At 44.4% G+C, this 19,828-nt stretch overlaps 1 protein-coding gene across 4 annotated transcripts in view; it reads right to left on the reverse strand.

Moving 5' to 3' along the window:
• Positions 1 to 19,828, reverse strand: part of sntb1 (syntrophin, basic 1) — a 130,123-nt gene that overhangs the window by 25,409 nt on the left and 84,886 nt on the right. For all 4 annotated transcript variants that reach the window (XM_055634719.1, XM_055634718.1, XM_055634717.1 and 1 more), the window contains exons 4-5: positions 12,062 to 12,269; positions 5,571 to 5,713 (exon numbers count right to left, since the gene is read on the reverse strand). In XM_055634719.1, coding sequence (XP_055490694.1) covers positions 5,571 to 5,713; positions 12,062 to 12,269 — 351 coding nt within the window. The remainder of the gene's footprint in view (positions 1 to 5,570; positions 5,714 to 12,061; positions 12,270 to 19,828) is intronic.

Raw genomic sequence — 19,828 nt, forward strand, 5'->3', positions numbered from 1 at the left:
TTTTTACCTTTTCTTATATATTTAAAATTGCTCTTGTGAATCGCACCATGGGATTGACTTTTAAATTTCGTTTTACCATGTGCAATGACAATAAAGAGATTCATCCATTCATTCATTCATTCATTCATGCATTCATACATGCATTCATTCATTCATCCATTCAGTCATTCATCCATTCAGTCATTCATCCATTCAGTCATTCATTCATTCATTCATTCATTCAATCATCCATTCATTCATCATGACATCCTGACCCTTCACACTCAATGCCCTGACTGATGAAAGCAAGCATACCATATGCAATCTTTGCTACTCTATCTATTTGTGTTGCCACTTTCATGGAGATGGACTTGAACCCCAAGATCCCTCTGTCCATCAAATAATCGGGGAAAAATATTTTCACAGGAGAGATAATGAATCGCACCCTGCCTCAGTATGTTCCAAAACCAATGTAGTGCTTCTGAAGTTAGGCTAGTGGTTTCAGACTATTGAGCAGTTCTCTCATATCTTCAGGGTGCCGTCCCTATCACCCACATCGTGTGCCTTACAATTTGTATTTGCATTTAGTCAGTTACTGACACTATAACGCTGTTACACTATATCCTCTGCTCGTATTTTTTTCTTCTTGTTGCACTTGTGCATGGCTTGATTGTACCCATGGATGATATGATTTGACTGTATAGCATGCAAAGATTTTTCACTGTATCTCATACATGACCAATACTAAGTCATAAGTCATAACTAATTTAGAAAAATAGGAGTCAATTCCACTAAAACGTGGGAAGAAGCTGCAAATCAGACCTGCCGTGAAAAAAATCTTCAGTTTTACGTCACCTCAGGTCAACAATAATTCACTTGGTCTATTGAAACAATAAACAGATTCCCCTATTCGCATCCGGAGGTCAGTTTCTTCCAGCACACAGCAAGCACAGGACTCCCCTTCCTGTTTTTCTTTAATACGGGACTCTCTTCACTAAGAGGACCAAGGAATTCTCCAGGAGAGTGATATATTTTTAAATGATTGGGGCAAATTGGTTGAATTTTAACTCCTGGGGAAAAAAGCATTATCTGATGTCACTCTAATTACCCGATATCCAGGATCCTGGCCTTTGACAAAGAATATTTGAAGTTAAAATATTCCTAGCATAAAAAGGAACTACCTTCAAGTTTGTATGTTTTCTGCAACATGCCTGTCTCCCTCTGAGCACCCTGGTGTTGGGAGCAGAAAGCACTTGGATTCAAGCTTCAAGCAGAGCTCAGGAGAGTCACGTTCAACTGTACCATTTACCAGCCAGTTACACTAGATACAGCGCGGAAACAGGCCCTTCAACCCATCGGTTCCGCGCGACTAGCGATCACCATGAACACTATCCTACACACTAGGGACAATTTTACAACTTACCAGGGCCAATTAACCTACGAACCTGTGTGTCTTTGGAGTGTGGGAGGAAACCGGAGCACCTGGAGAAAATCCATGCGGTCACAGGGCAAATGTACAAACTACATACAGACAGCACCTGTAGTTAGGATTGTATTCATTCTCTGTTGCTGTAACACAGCAGCTCGACTGCTGCACCACTATGCCGCACACTGTGTACCCCTGCTGTCTGTCAGGGGAGCTCAGGGTGCATTGATAGATGTGTTAGGGGATTTAAGCAAGTTTCTCTGTGCCTCTGCATATGCAGCATGTCTGGCTGTCTATGTGTGTGTGGCTGTGTGTCAGACCACTGCAGAGCTGATGAGCCAGAATGCTGAACTGAGTTGGGAGTTGGGGCAGATAAGGGTTTATAGAGACATAGTCATAAGGTCACATAGCGTAGAAACAGGACCCTCAACTCAGCTTGCCCACGCAGACCGACATGCCACATCTACACTGTTCCACCTGCCTGTCTTTGGCCCATATCCTTCTAAACTAATCCTATCCATGTACTTGTCCAAATATTTTTTAAACATTGCAATGGTACCTTCCTCAACTACCTCCTCTGGCTGCTTGTTCCATACACCCACCACCCTTTGGTAAAAATGGTACCCCTCAGGTTCCTATTAAATCTTCCCCCCCTCACCTTAAACCTATGTCCACTAGTACTTGGTTCCCCCTCCCTGGTAAAAGACAGTTGCAGCTCAGGCCCTTGAGTCCTGGCAACTTTTCCGTAAATCTTCTCTGCACACTTTCCACATTAACAACATTGTAATTCTTCTCTGCACCATTTCCTGCTTAGCAAAATCGAGCTTGACAAGCAGTACTACTCTAAGAAGCTTTATGATAGGCACATGGATATACAAGGAATGCAGGGATATGGATCCGGTGCAGGTAGATTAGTTTAACTACAAGATCATGTGTGGTACAAACACTGTGGGCTGAAGGGCCTGTTCCTGTGCTGTACTCTTCTATGTTCTACGAGTCCCGATTGAATCCTGTGCTGCTGCGCAGTGAAGGAGGTAATCTGCAGTTGCAGAATAACAGGGGCTTCCTCATGTAGCACGCAGTGAATGGGAGAGATGCCAAGATATGGAACTAGCTGCTAGAAGAAGTAGTTCAGGCAGATAGACTAACAAAGATATTTGGACAGGCATAAGATAGGAAAAGTTTAGAGGCTTACTAGACCAAGTGGGACCCGTTGGGTTCCTGTCACATGGGAGGCCTGGTCTCCCAATGCAACCCGTTCCCCCAACCCAATATTCCACCACTCACCATAGCCCCCATGGGAGGCCTATTCCACCACTCACCTGTTCCCCCAATACAACCCGTTCCCCCAACGCAATATTCCACCACTCACCCATAGCCCCCAACTGTGCAGGGGCGGCTTATTTCCCGTTATTCACCCTTCCTCATTTGAAAATTTAAAAAAATGCTGCCAGGAAAAATAAAGGATTTCACTTGCTACCAGTACTCAGTGTCCTGTTATTGCAACATTGTTGTGGGCAGGGTCAGCAAGGATTTGGATTTTTAACACTGAGAAGTTAAGTGAAAAGTAAAATGTTTTAAGTTTTAAATGTGAATAACTTGTAAAATTTACCATCAATCTGAACGAAACTTGATACAACTCACTACAGGACAACAGCGAGTAGGGTGGTCCAAAAAATTGTAGCACTATCGCGTACGGTTTGGGCGTAATTCAGGGCATGAAACGCACGCATGCACACACTGACAAGATGAGAGTTTTAGTAATATACTAGACCAAGTGAGCCCTGTCACATGGGAGGCCTGGTCCCCCATTGCAACCTGTTCCCCAAAGCAATATTCCACACGTTCCCCAAGGCAATATTCCACCACTCACCCGTTTCTCCAACACAACCCGTTCCCCCAACGCAATATTCCACCACTCACCCATAGCCGACAACTGCGCAGGGGCTGTTCATTTCGCCTTATTCACCTTCCTTCATTTTTAAACTAAAAAAAAATGCAATTGCAGTTGCTAGTTCACAGAACCCAGTGTATTGTGACTTTAAAAAAATTGCATTTGCACTTCGTAGGGCTAGCAGGACTCAAGTGTACTTGGAATCAACCATGTTGAGAGACAGCTGTAAGCACGGGTATTATAAGCGAAAGACAGTTGTTTTTTTCCAGGTTTATTGAGATTTTTGAATATTTTCATTAATAATGAGAAATGAAGCATGAAATTTTGAGATAAGCTGATTTTTGACCACGTAAAAAATTTCTACCGGAATATGTAAAAAATTTACCATTAGCCCGTTTTTTTTGTTCGAGCAGATGTGATTACACACAAACACACACACACGCATACATCCAAGATCAGAGTTTTAATAGATACTAGACCAATGCGACCCATTGGGTCCCGTCCCCTCAACGTGCGGTTGGGGGGGGGGGGAGGTGGGGGGGTGTGGTCACACCCCCCCCACACTAACACCCCCCCCCCCCACACACACACACTAACCACCCCCCCACACACACACACTAACCACCCCCCACACACCACACCACCACCCCCCCCACACACACACACTAACCATCCCCCCACACACATCACATTAATATTATTCACACACGCCTTTCATCCCCACACACACCCTGCCATATCCTTGACTCATATGCATATTATCCCAACTCGCAGGCCTGTCCCTCAGGGAGAGGGAGGAAGCATAGCTCCCAGAGCGTGTCCAGAGAGGGAGAGGGAGGAGTGTAGAGAGAGAGAGACAGGGAGAGAGAAGAGACAGAGAGAGTGTGTCGACCAAACGACCTAGCGAGGGATGGGGGGGGTAGAGAGGGAGGGGCAGGGCAGAGGGGGGGGGGAAGGGGAAAAAAATGAAGGGGACACAGGGCGGGAGGAGGTAGAGGCAGCACCTACCCAGGTCGTAGAGCAGCAGCTTCCTCACCAGGCGCCAGGCCCGAGCGAGGCCCCCCCCCCCCTCCCCTCCCCTCTCCTCCCCCTCCTCCCCTCCCCCCTCTCTCCAACCCCTCTCCTCCCCCCCTCCCTTCTCCCTCTCTCCACCCCATCTCCCACTCCTCTCTACTTCCCCCCCCCCCCCCCCTCTCCCCCCCATCTCCCTCTCTAGAGGGGGATCTCCCTCTCTCTATTTCTCTAGAGAGGGAGGGGGTAGAGGGGGAGGGGGTAGAGGGGGAGGGGGTAGAGGCAGCGTCTACACACATGGTACAGCAGCAGCCTCCCCATCAGGCTCCAGGCCCGAGTGAGGTTGCGGTTGGCATGGGCCCGAGCGAGGCCTGGAGCGATCTGAGGACGGTCAAAAGCAGCGGAGAGCCGGCCGATCGTGGCTTCCGCGAGGGGAACCCCACCCACCCCCGTGACAGACAATCGGGCGTGGGAGACAGAGAGGAGGTCGTCCCCCGTGACGGCCAGAGATCGGCAGGTGGGATCAGGAACACAAAAGGCGTCACGATTCCCCAAGTCCCTGCGATCGACGGAGGAATCGCAGGTCTCCATAGATGGCTTATCCCAGAGGCAGTAATGCCCGCCATGGTCACCCTCCTATTACGCTTCCCCACACCCTCACCCGCACCCACGCAGCGGTAATGGCCGCCGCCGCCGCCATGTTCTAGAGCCCAGCACGACCTGAGCAGCAGTTTAAAAAAGCGAACAGAGGCAGGCTGTCAGATCCATTGTGACATCATCAGTGATGTCATCAGTGAGGTCATCTCGTTAATTTATTAAGTTATTTGAGATTTGTGAACATTTTCATAAATAACTCGAGAAATATTGCATGAAATTTTCAGAAGGCAATTTTTGATTTCACGGGATAAATCTCGAATATAACCGGAACATGTAAAAATGGTCCCGTTAGCACGTCGTTTCTTTGAGTAGATGTGATCGCACACAAACAAACAAATACACACACACAAACACACGCACACATCCAAGATCGGAGTTGCATAGTTATAAGGATAGACATGATAGATGGGCCAAAAGTAGACAAATGAGACTAGCTTGGATGGGGTATCGTGATTGGCATGGATGAGTTGGGCTTGTTTCCATATTCTCTGATTATGAACTGCAATCAAGCCCTACTCAGTTGAGAGTTAAAGTTGAAGTTATCGGTTTTGTGAAGGGATAGCAACGTTTCCGTAATCACCTCCAAAGAATCCACCCTCTTACCTGGTGGCGAGCAGTGGGTAAGTGCGAGCTGGACTGAGCCAGGCCTCCTTCAAGCGAGGCATGCTGGGATAGAGGAGCATGTCCTTCTCGGTGAGCACCACCAACACTGGCTTCCAGGGCTTCTTGTCAGCCTCCGTCATTGCCTGCAGAGAGAGGGAAAAGATTCAGACCAAACCACTGGCATCATTGTTAGCAAAGACATTGTGGGCTGAAGGGCCACCTGTTCCTATGCTGTTCAATGCTGTCCCAACCTTGCTTAAAAATAGCATCAGCTTGCATTTGTTTGAAATGTTTGTCAACGGAGCAATGTGGTGGGTGTGGCCACTGCATTCTGGCCTGGCATCTTGAATCAGCCCATTTACCATGACTTGAGAGATATGTAAATTGATCCATGCATTGGGTTGAAGTCTCATCAGATGAATGGACAGTAGGAATTTTGCAAGTGTGACTTGGGTTAAAGGACAGCAAAGTGAAAAACATCCTTCATGTAGTTTGGTTTATTTTCATGTGTAGAGTGAAAAGCATTTTCATTACGAACTATCCAGTTGGCAGAAAGACTATACATGATTACAATTGAGCCGCACATCATGTAACCATATAATAATAACCATATAACATATGTACCACCCATTAAGGGGTTGGACAGGCTAGATGCAGGAAGATTGTTCCCGATGTTGGGGAAGTCCAGAACAAGGGGTCACAGTTTAAGGATAAGGGGGAAATCTTTTAGGACCGAGATGAGAAAAACATTTTTCACACAGAGAGTGGTGAATCTCAGGAATTCTCTGCCACAGAAGGTAGTTGGGGCCAGTTCATTGGCTAAATTTAAGAGGGAGTTAGATGTGGCCCTTGTGGCTAAAGGGATCAGGGGGTATGGAGAGAAGGCAGGTACAGGATACTGAGTTGGATGATCGGCCATGATCATATTGAATGGCGGTGCAGGCTCGAAGGGCCGAATGGCCTACTCTTGCACCTATTTTCTATGTTTCTATGTACAGATATAGAATAAAGGGAATAATAGTGCAAGATAAAGTCCAGTAACGTTTGATTATAAATAGTCATGTGGGCCTCCAATGAGGTACATGGTAGCTCAGGGCCGCTCTCTAGTTGTTGATAGGATGGTTCACTTTGTCTCAATTTATCTTCTCAATCTATCAAACTAATAATATGACACTGGGACTTGGTGATTTGTGAGCATATCCTTGGAGTTGATACTGTTGGGAATTGTCTGTGCAGTTTAGAAGGTTCTTCTACCCATCTCCTGTAATCTCCATGTTAATTTATTTTGTCTGCCCAATAAAAAAAGCACGTTTATTTACACAAAATGCTGGAGTAACTCAGCGGGTCAGACAGCATCTCTGAAGAAAAGGAATAGATGATGTTTCGGGTCAAAACACACTTTTTCAGACGGTTTGGAGAAACTTCAGACAACTTTCGGGCCGAAACCCTTCTGAAACGTTGCCTATTTCCTTCGCTCCATAGAAGGCTGAGTTTCTCGACCTTCGAAAGCATCTGCAGTTCCCTCTTAAACACTTTTTCAGACCTTGTCTGAAGAAGGGTCTCGACCCGAAACGCCACTTATTCCTTATAAGAGAGATGCTGCCTGATTCACTGAATTATCCAGTATGTTTTGTCCACCTGCAGTGTAAACCAGCATCTACAGTTCCTTCCTATATTCTTTTATTGAAATGTTTTCCCCATAGTCTGTGCTTTCTGTTTGCACCATCCCTCTCTCCATTCCTCACCCCCTTCTCACTTCCACCAAATGTCTGGAACTTGGGATGTAGCATATCCAGGGAAGTTTCCAGTCTCCCTCCTCTTGCCCTTCTGGAAAGGGACCATGGTGGTGTAGATCAGTGATTCCCAGCCTGGGGCCATATGTGCCCAAAGGTGCCATGGCAAATTTCAGGGGGGCCACAGAAAAAATTGGGGATTTAAGGGGCACAGGTTCAATGAAGGGGGCCACTTTTTTCCCCACTAATAATATCAGGGGGGGCTACAGAAAAATTAAAGAGCCCAAGGGGGCCATGAACTAAAAAAGTTGGGAACCACTGGTGTAGATGACCAAGAGCCAACTACTAATATCTCAACAGGCAAGCAGTTATTTGTGGCCATAATATAATACCAGCTGGGCAAGCACACTGATTTCAGGCTATGCCTGTCAGCGGGATACCTCTGTAGCCAACCCACAACTACAGAGCATCGAGACAACAGTCGCTAGACATCAGTGAGCACTAACTCATCAAGGCTCCGCTAGATTAAATGACCCGTTTTAAGATTAAAGGACAATTCGACAAAAAGCAGAGGAGAACAAATGAATAGCCTGTGAAGCCCTGAATGAAAGGTTCTCACTCCTGGGGAAGAGTCTGATTTGAAAGGAAGTCACATTGGCGAAGTCAGCACAAAACAAAATTGTTGCATTCCATATTTTACAGTGCAAAGCTAGCTATTTGCAGTATGAGGAAATTAGTTCTCAATGAACTCTGTGCTTGGTTCACTGAACAGTGCTCGAGCCCCCGTCTCTCAATTGTGTAATTTCCAGGCTAACTTGCCTCACCTATAATTATCTAAGTCAGAGTGGTGTTGGCATAATTAGAAGCCAGGCTTCTGTTGGGCTTTTAATGTAACTGCCTGAAATGTAGAAAAGTTAGTTACAGAGACTGGGCAAACCAGCCTCTGGAAGTGATTTTTGGATGTATTGATCTGTACATCTTTATTGAGAAATAAAGAGATATCATACAATCAGACAGAGCACAAGTCCATTTGGCTCATTGCCATTTCTATGAAGGCATTCGTATGTTTATGGCCTTTATTTTGGACTCCCTTCCACAAATATCACATTCAGTATTGAGAAGAGTTTGTTCTGCTGCTTTGACAAAGCAGACCCCAGAGCCCAATTGAACCCACATCAGAAGTAAACAAGAGTAACGATCAGCCACCGTGAGCTGCAGGAAAACATGTACTTCAGCAGTTTCCAGTCACGCTTTGCAAGGGCATTGACCTCCCAGAAAAAAAAAAACAAGGAATTAACTTGCTCTTGTTGCTACGGTTCTATTGAAAACCAGTTACAAAAGCAGAAGTGTTTTTTACTTTAAAACTCAGAATCCGTCTAAGTGCTTTATTGGACCTTACAAAGCCTTTGTCCATCAATCATGAAGTGTTATGACTGCCCTCACGTATTGGTTTCCATCCAATGTCTGCTTCATGTAAGCTATTCTCTTCATCAATGGGGCTACAACAGACGCTATAGAGTCACAGCACGGAAACAGGCCCAGAGTCATACAGTGTGGAAACAGAACCTTTAGGCCCAACTGGCCCACGCCGATCAACATGCCCCATCTACGCTCGTCCCACCTGCCCACATTTGGCCCATATCCTTCTAAACCTTTCTTGTGCATGTTAAGAACACATTCTGGAATTCCTTCCATGGAGGGTTGTGGACCGGAAATATTTGAAGAGAAAATAGGTAAAAATCTTGGAATTGGGGCTTTGAGGCACTGGCAAGGGGTTGAAGTCCAGGGTCGTGGATGCCTAATGGTGATCATTTTCCAATGTTCTATAGACTCTGGATCAGTTCCTGTGGACTGGAGGGTGGCCTTACTTTTTAAGAAAGGACAGAGAGAGAAAATGTGAAATTATAGACCAGTTAGCCTTACATCGGTAGTGGGGAAGATGCTTGAGATAATTATTAAAGATGAAATAGCAACGTATTTGGAAACCAGTGACCGGATCGGTCAAAGTCAGCACGAGTTTATGAAGGGAAAATCATGCTTGACTAATCTTCTGGAATTTTTTGAGGATGTAACAAATAGAATGGATAAGGGAGAGCCAGTGGATGTGGTGTATCTGGACTTTAAAAAAAACTTTGACAAGGTCCCACACAAGAGATTAGTGTGCAAAATTAAAGCACATTGTATTGTGGGTAGGGTATTGACATGGATAGGGAACTGGCAGACAGGAAGCAAAGAGCAGGAATTAATGGATCCTTTTCAGAAACTCTTTGCTCCGATACTCCTCTTCTTATGAAGGCCAATGTGCCATCAGCTTTCTTCACTGCCTGCTGTACCTACATGCTTACTTTTGTTAATCCAGGCTAAATTGGAGAGGCTAGGACTTCAAAATGGGGTAAAAGCTTCAGGGCTGCTGGGAGATTTGGTCTATTTGGAATTGCTCTCTGCAGAGCAAGGACAAACTGCAGAGTGGTGCCAGTGTGTCTAGAGCCTAGATACAATTTGCAAGAAAAGAGTAAGGACATCTGCAGACCCTGTCAGTTAGGTGCAAAATGCATAGAATGGATTGGATGGCTGCAAACCAGAAATACACCTTGTAAATGATTGTAAATAATGTTGCAGAGTTTAACTTTGCCAAGTGTTGATTGGATGAGGTGTTGAGCCCTGTCTGGGTTTCTTGCAGATCAGGGTAAATGTTTCTAAGTTGGCTTCCTTACGAATTCCGGTTTGAATACAATGTATTGAGCTGCTATATTATTGGGTTAGGGAAATGTCTGTTATGTATGGAGTTAATCGATATCTGTAACAGGCAGATACGAGGATCGAACCCGCAGTGGGATAGGTACAGTAGTTGAACTGTAATGCACTTTAGTTAACATAAAATGTAGTTGTATCAAGTGCTTGATTCAGTGTTTTTACTGAAACTAAACGGGGGGGGGGGGAAGCTTAGAAACGAGCAACTTACACTTTCAGTGGCATGATCAAGGACACCCTGGTCTCGTTGTACTTCCACTTTTGCTAACTTGACACCATTCTGATAATAATCTGACAGGCGCAGCAGCGGCTGCGCCTGTCAGCAGCGCATTAGTCCTTTCAATTTTTAGTATGTTTTAAAGTTTGTTTTAATGTTCCTTTGTGTGTCCTGTGTGGGGGGTGGTGTGGGGGGGTAAGGGGGAAACCGCTTCGGTCACCTCCTCCACGGGAGAGAAAAACGTTCAGAGAGTTTGTCCCTGGTCGCCTCCCCCGTGGGAAGAACAACGAGGATCTCACCGTGTGGCCTTTTTGCCTGACCGTAGCACGCGCCCCGGGGGGTGGAAGGGGTCTCTCAGCGGCGGGCGCAGCATGGACTTCTCGAAGTGGAGTGCGGGGCCGAACCCTCGCTCTGCAGAGGGTCCTTGGCGAGCAATCCGTTAATGTCGAACTGGCTTTCCACCGCAGCAGAAGCGGAGGATCAGACACTCTGAATTTCCTGAAGCCGCAGTCTGCAGAGCTGTCATCAGATGTGCTCCAACTGAACTATTCCCCTACCAACCCCAACCTAGAGGTACGTCCTCGGAGTCCCTCAGCAGCTCCTTAGTTTTTTTTGATCAGGAGGCCTGGCGTTAGATATCCTTTCTCAGTCTGAGATCAGGCCCACCACCACAGTGTCATCAAAACATATATTACTGGACTGCCTTGCACCAATGTTCATGTTATTCCCTTTATCAGGCATCTGTACACTGTGGATGGCTCGATTGTAACATGTATCGTCTGTCTGCTGCTTGTTAGCACGCAACTAAAACTTTTCACTGTACCCCGGTACCCCGGTACGTGACAATAAACGAACCTCAACTCAACTATGGGGCTGCTCAGGACACTAGAAACACAGTCCCTGCTCTTCCTTACAATAATCTGTGAGATCTCTCGTACAACTGAAGGGGAAAGAGAGCTTCAGTTGAGCGTCCCACATGCGGGAGACGGCACATCTGGCAGTGAAGCAATCCCGTCACACGCCAGCCTGTGTCTTATGCTGAAGAGCCTGGAATGGGGCTTGAACTCACAACCTGATTCAAGAAGATGCTGCCCCCCCCCTGACCTTCAGCTGACCCCTGCTACCATGGGCCGATTAGCAAGAGCTGGAAACACCCGAGGCAGCACAGTGGCTCTGCAGTTAGTGTCGCTGCCTCACTGCTCCAGCGACCCCAGTCCATCCTGTGCCTCGGGTGCTGTCTGTGTGGAGTTTGCACGTTCTCCCTGTGACTGCGTAGATTTGCCTGGGTGCTCTGGTTTCCTCCCACATCCTGGTGGGTTAATTGGCCCCAATATCACACTGCTGGACATGGAGGTTAGGGGCAGTATTAAAGCATGTGGGAGAGTTTTGCTTGCAGGAGAATAAGTGGGCTGATGGAAATGCTCCAAGTTCTCCAAGTCACAGATTAGGTGAGCTGAATGGCCTCCTTCTATGTTGTAGTGAAATGCAAAAAATAGGATCGCACACTGCCTTTAAACCTACATGTTATTTGTAAAATATGATGGTCAAAACCTGGATGTTAATGACAGAGGAACAGCTTCTTACGATTGCTTGTGCAGCTCGTAAGCCAATCCAACAAACTGTGCGTAGAGAGAGATTCCGGTGAGGAAATAGCTCATGGGGCAGAGACTATAACCTCCTGTAACCTCTGGCCTTTTCACGCCATTCCCATTGTCAGAACAGGATCTCCATTTCCCCAAGTCCCACTGCAGAACATCCAATGTTGAAACAACAACCGTGCATGGCCTTACCTTTTCCGCAAGCCAGCCCATGTGACAAATCTCTCGGCACCCAGCTATCCCCGTTCTGTCTAGTTGATCCTTGACCTCTGATATGACGTTGGATGTCAAGCTGTTGACATTGGTCTGAATGGTATTGAACCAGGCGTGAGCTGTAGAGGTATCCTTACATCTCAGGACCACCGTATGCTTGCAGTCAGGGGAATGTAATTCAAACTGCCTAAAGGAGGCAAGTTAAAACATTGGTAATTAGAGACATCGTTTACAGACATTGGTTTGTGAGTCAACCTCTCGTGACCCGAGGGAGGAAGGAATTCTAGGTACAGCATTTCTAGTTTCTGTGATGGATTCTCCTCGCCTTCCATCTTGTTTCTCTAGACTTCACCATAGAAAGCCTATAGTCAGGTTGCATCACAACTTGGTTTGGAAACAACACAGAGAGTGCTTTCACACAGAGAGTGGTGAATCTCAGGAACTCTCTGCCACAGAGGGTAGTTGAGGCCAGTTCATTGGCTATATTTAAGAGGGAGTTAGATGTGGCCCTTCTGGCTAAGGGGATCAGGGGGTATGGAGAGAAGGCAGGTATGGGATACTGAGTTGGATGATCAGCCATGATCATATTGAATGGCGGTGCAGGCTCGAAGGGCCGAATGGCCTACTCCTGCACCTAATTTCTATGTTTCTATGTTTCTATGTAACTCTGCAAGAAATTGCAGGGAATTGTAGATCTATCGCATATCAGGCTTTACATCATTGACTTTATCTGCACTTCACACTGCCTCTGCCAACATGCAAACAACATAATCAAAATGTCCTACCACAGTCATTCCTTCGCTTTCCTGCTCCCTTCCACAGAAGATACAGAAACCTGGAAGCATGCATCACCAGGGTCAGGAACAACTCCTTTCCTTCAGTTCTCAGGCTTGAGAATGATCCAGCTATAAACTAGGGCTGTCTGATTCACCTCTACTACATTGCAAACATTGGTCTTAGTGGAACTGATGCACTCCAATGCTGACAACTCCATTCCGCACCCTGTTCTTGCCCTTTGCTCTATCTATTGTACTTGAGTATGACTGATTGTATTAATGTATAATATTATCTGATTTGATAGAATGCCAAACACCCCACCCCATCTGTGACCTTAAAACTATGCCCTGGGAAAAAGGTCCTGCCTGTCTATCTTAGCTCTGCCCTTGGAAGAAATTGCAAGCCCCTCATTGTCAGTACTGCACTGGGGTATTGACCAAGATTTAATGGTGAAATCACCAGTCTAGGATTTGAACCTGCGCCTCGTCTATAGAGGCAAGAGTGTTGTCCAAACTGAGCAGCAGCAGCCTGTCCTGCACTCGATGCTAACAAAGTCTAACACTGTTTATTTTATACCCCCCGTTACTAGATCCTGGTACCATTTATATTTTAAATTACTATTGCACCTTATGCTTGTAATAGTTCCATAAATGCAGACCACGTCTTTTGGAAGTGGTCTGCTTTGCCTGCTAGGAGGAGTCTCGTCTCTTCCAAGTGTAGTGTTTCGAACATGTTTGAAATCCACATTTTTATTGTTGGTATTGGAGCAATTTTCCAAAATTTGAGTATAAGCTTTTTTCCCATCATTAGCCCGTAATTAAGTAAGTTCTTTTGAAACACGTTTAGTTCTGGGTTACCTTCTGATATTCCAAAAATGATCCATTCTGCTTTTGGTACAAGTTTTATTTTAAATGATTTTGTGAAGATTTCAAATATTTCGTTCCAATATTTTTGGATTTTTATACAAAAAACAAAAGAGTACGCTATGGTGGCTTCTTGTGACTGACATTTATCACAAATGGGTGAGACATTGGGGAAAAGTTTATTTATTTTAGTTTTTGAATAATATAGTCTATGTAATGTTTTATATTGAATTAGAATATGTCGTACGTTGATCGAGCATTTATGCACATGTAGTAAGTGTTTATCCCAGCTCTCTTTTGAAATTTTTATAGCTAGTTCTTGTTCCCAGTCTCTTCTAATACCATCAGTTGTAGGTATTTCTATATTTAAAATAATGTTGTATAAGTATGATATTAGATTTGCTGATTCAGCCTTTGTCTTCATGGCTTCATCCAATAAGTCTGGGGGCATGTTATGATAGTCTATTGTGTATTTTTTCAGATAGTCACGGATTTGAAGATATTTAAAATATTGATTATTTTTCAAATTATATTTCAGTTGTAATTGTTGAAATGGTAATAATTTCCCTAATTCATACAAGTCTCCGAGCTTTTTGATTCCCATTCTTTCCCATTGTGTAAATGATTTATCTATAATTGAAGGTTTAAATGACGGGTTATTGACTATTGGCATTAAAAGAGATAGATTTCTTAATTTTAGATTCTGTTTTATTTGTTTCCAAGTTCTAATTGTACTATGTATCATTGGATTTTTATTATAATTTTTGTTATTCAGATTCGTTGGTGAGAGGAGAGTCGCTCCTGTTTTACACGGAGAGCAGTCCTCTCTCTCCATTACAATCCAGTCCACCTGCTGGGCTGAGTTGTCCAGCAGGTGAATCATATTTTTAATATTTACCGCCCAATTATAGTACATAAAATTAGGGAGCGCTAGACCACCCATCTCTTTTGGTTTACTAAGGTGTGCTCTTTGTATTCTGTGGGATTTATAATCCCATATAAAATTTGTAATGTCTGAGTCTAGTTTTTTGAAAAAGTTTTTTGGAAGATACATTGGAATTGATTTAAAATAAATATAGGATTTGTGGTAAAAAGATCATTTTTATAGCATTTATTCGATCTATGAAAGACATCGGGAGCGTTTTCCAGAATTTGATTAGATTATTTAGTTTCTTAAGTAAGGGGCTATAATTGGCGTTAAACATAGCGTGATAGTTTCTAGTCATTTCAATTCCTAAATATTTAAACTTTTCTGTGGCTATTTTAAAGGGGAATTTCAAGAGATGTGTTGAGTCTTTCGGTTTTATTGACATAATTTCACTTTTGTTCCAGTTTATTCTATACCTGAGAAAGATCCAAAGTCCTCAATTAGATTTAATATGTTTGGTATACTGATTTGGGGTTTTGTGATATACAGTAATACATCGTCTGCATATAAGGATATTTTGTTATTTGAATATTTTGTATTATAACCGTAAATATCCGGGTGTGTTCTAATTTTTTCAGCTAAAGGTTCAATTACCAGAGCGAATAACAGCGGTGATAATGAACATCCTTGTCTATTGCCCCTTGTTAATTGGAATTTCGTAGATAGTATATTATTAGTTAATATTCTAGCTGTGGGTTTGTTATATAATAATTTTATCCATGCGATGAAGTTCTCTCCCATTTGAAATTTTTACAATACTTTAATCATATAATCCCATTCTACTTGATCAAACGCTTTTTCTACGTCCAATGAAATGATAGCTAACTCTTGTTCTTGAGGTTTGTGAGGTTTATGTTAATCAGACGTCTCAGGTTATTAAATGAATGTCTCTTAGGTATAAATCCCGTTTGATCCTCATTTATTAATTTACTAACATATTGACTTAGTCTTCTAGCTAGTGTTTTCGCTAATATTTTTTGGTCCGTATTTAACAAAGCAATAGCTCTATATGAGCCTGGTTCTTCTATATCTTTATCTTTTTAAAGTATTAATGTGATCGTTGATTCTGCAAGTGTTTCCGGTAAGATTTGTTCTTTAAAAGCGTATGTATACATTTTCTGTAGGCGTGGTGTAACTATGTCGTAAAAACATTTATAAAATTCATTACTGAATCCGTCTGGTCCTGGTGTTTTTCCATTCTTAAGTGAGTTTATTGTGTCTTCTATTTCCTTAGATAAATTTTGTTTTAAAACACGGTTGGTATATCCTTTTTTGCGAGTTTTGTGTTACAATAGAGCGATTGTTTTTCCTTTTTTTTCTTTTCTTTCTAGGGTCTTATTTCCTTTCTTTACTTCCTTCTCTAACTTCCTCCCTAAGGGGCTTTCTTTTCCCAACACTTTCCTGCACCTTCACGATTCTTGCTCACTTTCCTTACTTCTTTTATTTCTATCTTTTTTAAAGCTAAAATAAAAAAATAAAAATAAATTAAAAAAAGAAGTCTAACACTGTCACTCATTTCACTGTTGAGTTTGGGCTGAAACATGGGCAAAGAGCAGCATTCAAGTGCAGATGCTAGGCACTCGTGAATAGGTATTACTGGAGACCCTGACCTGCTGACTGATCTAACATCTTCTGGTTTTATTGTAAACGGGGAATACTTATTTTGGGTCTGGGAGTGTGTGAGTTCCACCTGTGTGGCACTGGTGGTATTTCCAGAGGCCCAGACTAAAATACACAGACATCAGAACGCCTTCCTGAAATTTCAAACTCTTGGCTATACACATACTGGAAACCACAGCTTCCTGAGGATGGCTATTCAACATGAGCAGTACATATGCCAGGGGCCACACTGCAAATTAATAAGTAACAATGTCAGGATGAGTAATGTACTTACTCTTCTGGAGGCCATTTGGCCCACTGAGCCCCTGCTAGCTCTACGTAAGAACAACCCACTCCATTCAAAGTCCTGTGGTCAAAATACTGCCAGCACTTACAAGCCATCATTGTGTGCCCTCCTTATGAATGATCCATATAACATCAACATCGGGCAAAGAGTTTTAAAGTTGGCCATGGGCTAAATTCTAACCTGGGCATGAATATACCAGCCCAGCTCCACAATTTAGTTTCTCAAGAGCAAGCAAAGGCAAATAAGATAAGTTTAGATGCATCTTGGTGTTTATGAATGAGTAGGGCCTGTAGTAGACATTTAGCTTAACTCGGTATGTTATAACTATAAACAGTTACCTTTAAATTTGTGGCGTGTTTGCGGCTGCGATTCTCACGCAGACGCGCTAGTAGTTCTTAGTTTTAGTTTGGAGGAAGCATGGGGGAGAGGTCACAGCTTTCCACCATGCATGAGTTTGACTAAAATGTACTTAAACAAGAAGAAATGTGGATGAGTATCTTTCTGTTTTTACTACGACAATAAAGAAACTATTAATTAAGAGACTGTGTTTTGAAGATTTATCTTTCGACGGCATTGAATGTCTTGTGGAGAGTGCGTGGATGCGAAACAAAACTATGTCCTTACCCCTGTTTTGAATCATAGTGGCTAAAGGAAAGATTCCTTGAACGATATAATGATCTGCCATTACAGGGCCAAACGACATAGAAACATAGAAATTAGGTGCAGGAGTAGGCCATTCGGCCCTTCGAGCCTGCACCGCCATTCAATATGATCATGGCTGATCATCCAACTCAGTATCCCGTACCTGCCTTCTCTCCATACCCCCTGATCCCCTTAGCCACAAGGGCCACATCTAACTCCCTCTTAAATATAGCCAATGAACTGGCCTCAACTACCCCCAGTGGCAGAGAGTTCCAGAGATTCACCACTCTCTGCGTGAAAAAAGTTCTTCTCATCTCGGTTTTAAAGGATTTCCCCTTTATCCTTAAGCTGTGACCCCTTGTCCTGGACTTCCCTAACATCGGGAACAATCTTCCTGCATCTAGCCTGTCCAAACCCTTAAGAATTTTGTAAGTTTCTATAAGATCCCCTCTCAATCTTCTAAATTCTAGAGAGTATAAACCAAGTCTATCCAGTCTTTCTTCATAAGACAGTCCTGACATCCCAGGAATCAGTCTGGTGAACCGTCTCTGCACTCCCTCTATGGCAATAATGTCCTTCCTCAGATTTGGAGACCAAAACTGTACGCAATACTCCAGGTGTGGTCTCACCAAGACCCTGTACAACTGCAGTAGAACCTCTCTGCTCCTATACTCAAATCCTTTTGCAATGAAAGCTAACATACCATTCGCTTTCTTTACTGCCTGCTGCACCTGCATGCCTACCTTCAATGACTGGTGTACCATGACACCCAGGTCTCGCTGCATCTCCCCCTTTCCCAATCGGCCACCATTTAGATAATAGTCTGCTTTCCTATTTTTGCCACCAAAATGGATAATCTCACATTTATCCACATTATACTGCATCTGCCAAACATTTGCCCACTCACCCAGCCTATCCAAGTCACCCTGCAGTCTCCCAGCATCCTCCTCACAGCTAACACTGCCCCCCAGCTTAGTGTCATCCGCAAACTTGGAGATATTGCCTTCAATTCCCTCATCCAGATCATTAATATATATTGTAAATAGCTGGGGTCCCAGTACTGAGCCTTGGGGTACTCCACTAGTCACTGCCTGCCATTGTGAAAAGGACCCGTTTACTCCTACTCTTTGCTTCCTGTTTGCCAGCCAGTTCTCTATCCACATCAATACTGAACCCCCAATGCCTTGTGCTTTAAGTTTGTATACTAATTTCTTATGTGGGACCTTGTCGAAAGCCTTCTGGAAGTCCAGATACACCACATCCACTGGTTCTACCCTATCCACGCTACTAGTTACATCCTCGAAAAATTCTATAAGATTCGTCAGACATGATTTACCTTTCGTAAATCCATGCTGACTTTGTCCAATGATTTCACCACTTTCCAAATGTGCTGCTATCCCATCTTTAATAACTGACTCTAGCAGTTTCCCCACTACCGATGTTAGACTAACTGGTCTGTAATTCCCCATTTTCTCTCTCCCTCCCTTCTTAAAAAGTGGGGTTTACGTTTGCTACCCGCCAATCTTCAGGAACTACTCCAGAATCTAAAGAGTTTTGAAAGATTATTACTAATGCATCCACTATTTCTGGAGCTACTTCCTTAAGTAGCTATATTACTCTAACTCCCATCAGAGGAAATGAGAATCTTGTGGCGTCAGCTGATAAACAGACCACTCGTCAGTGGCTACAAGGGCTGGCACGTGACATCATGGGCTAGGTGGGGTGTCCTGCTACTTAAGGGCCTGTCCCTCCAGCATGCGACTGCATGCGGCTAGCGCGTGCTAACGTGGTTGCTTGAGTCGTACGCCCTCGCGGGGCCGGTCCTACTTCGATCGCCGGAACCGTATGGAGTTGTGCGGAGCTGGTCCCGACATCGCGCGGGGCTCCGAAAAACTGACACTGTCCAAAAATTCCACGCGGAAACGGCCTGTCGGCCCGCAGCCACATTGAGGCCGTACGCAGCGCCTTGATAGGCGTACGCGGCATCTCGACGCCATACGCAGCGTCTTGACGGCGTATGCCTAGCGAGTGGCGTTGCGCGATGACGTCACCGCCCGACGCTGTGCAACACCCGTCGGCCCGCCTCCCGCCCAGCTGATTGGTGCGCCTGACGTCTGGCCTTATCCTGACCACGTTTGGTGCCGCTACAATCTCATGCAATTTAAAGATCTGTATTCAGACTTGTGAGCGCTGGGAATTAGCACTGTGCTGGAAGTCCGGGGGGGATAAATCTTTGGGAACGGCACTGGAGAGGGGGGCAAGTAAGCAGGAGGATAGGGAGAACGTGGAACCCAGTAGAAGGAAACAGACAGGGTAGAGAGGGGGGGGAGGGGGGGATGGGAAGTAGGGGGAAGAAGCAGGGGACGGGGGAGAAAAGGAAGAGAAAATAATAGAAAAGAGATTCAAGGGAGAGCGTGAGTGGAAAAAAGGAGAACGGGATGTCAGAAAACTCAAGCATGAAGCAGAATGCTGAAGAACAGAGGGAACTGGTTTGGAGAGAAGGAGGGTCAGAAGGCAAGGAAAAGAAGAATGTGTATTTATAGAGCATCTTACACAACCTGAGAACATCCCAAAATGAACAAAGATTAGTCCTTGTTGCAATGTAGGAACGGTGGCGGAAATAAATGTAC

Source organism: Leucoraja erinacea, chromosome 4 (genome assembly GCF_028641065.1).
Source record: "Leucoraja erinacea ecotype New England chromosome 4, Leri_hhj_1, whole genome shotgun sequence".
NCBI lineage: Eukaryota > Metazoa > Chordata > Chondrichthyes > Rajiformes > Rajidae > Leucoraja > Leucoraja erinaceus.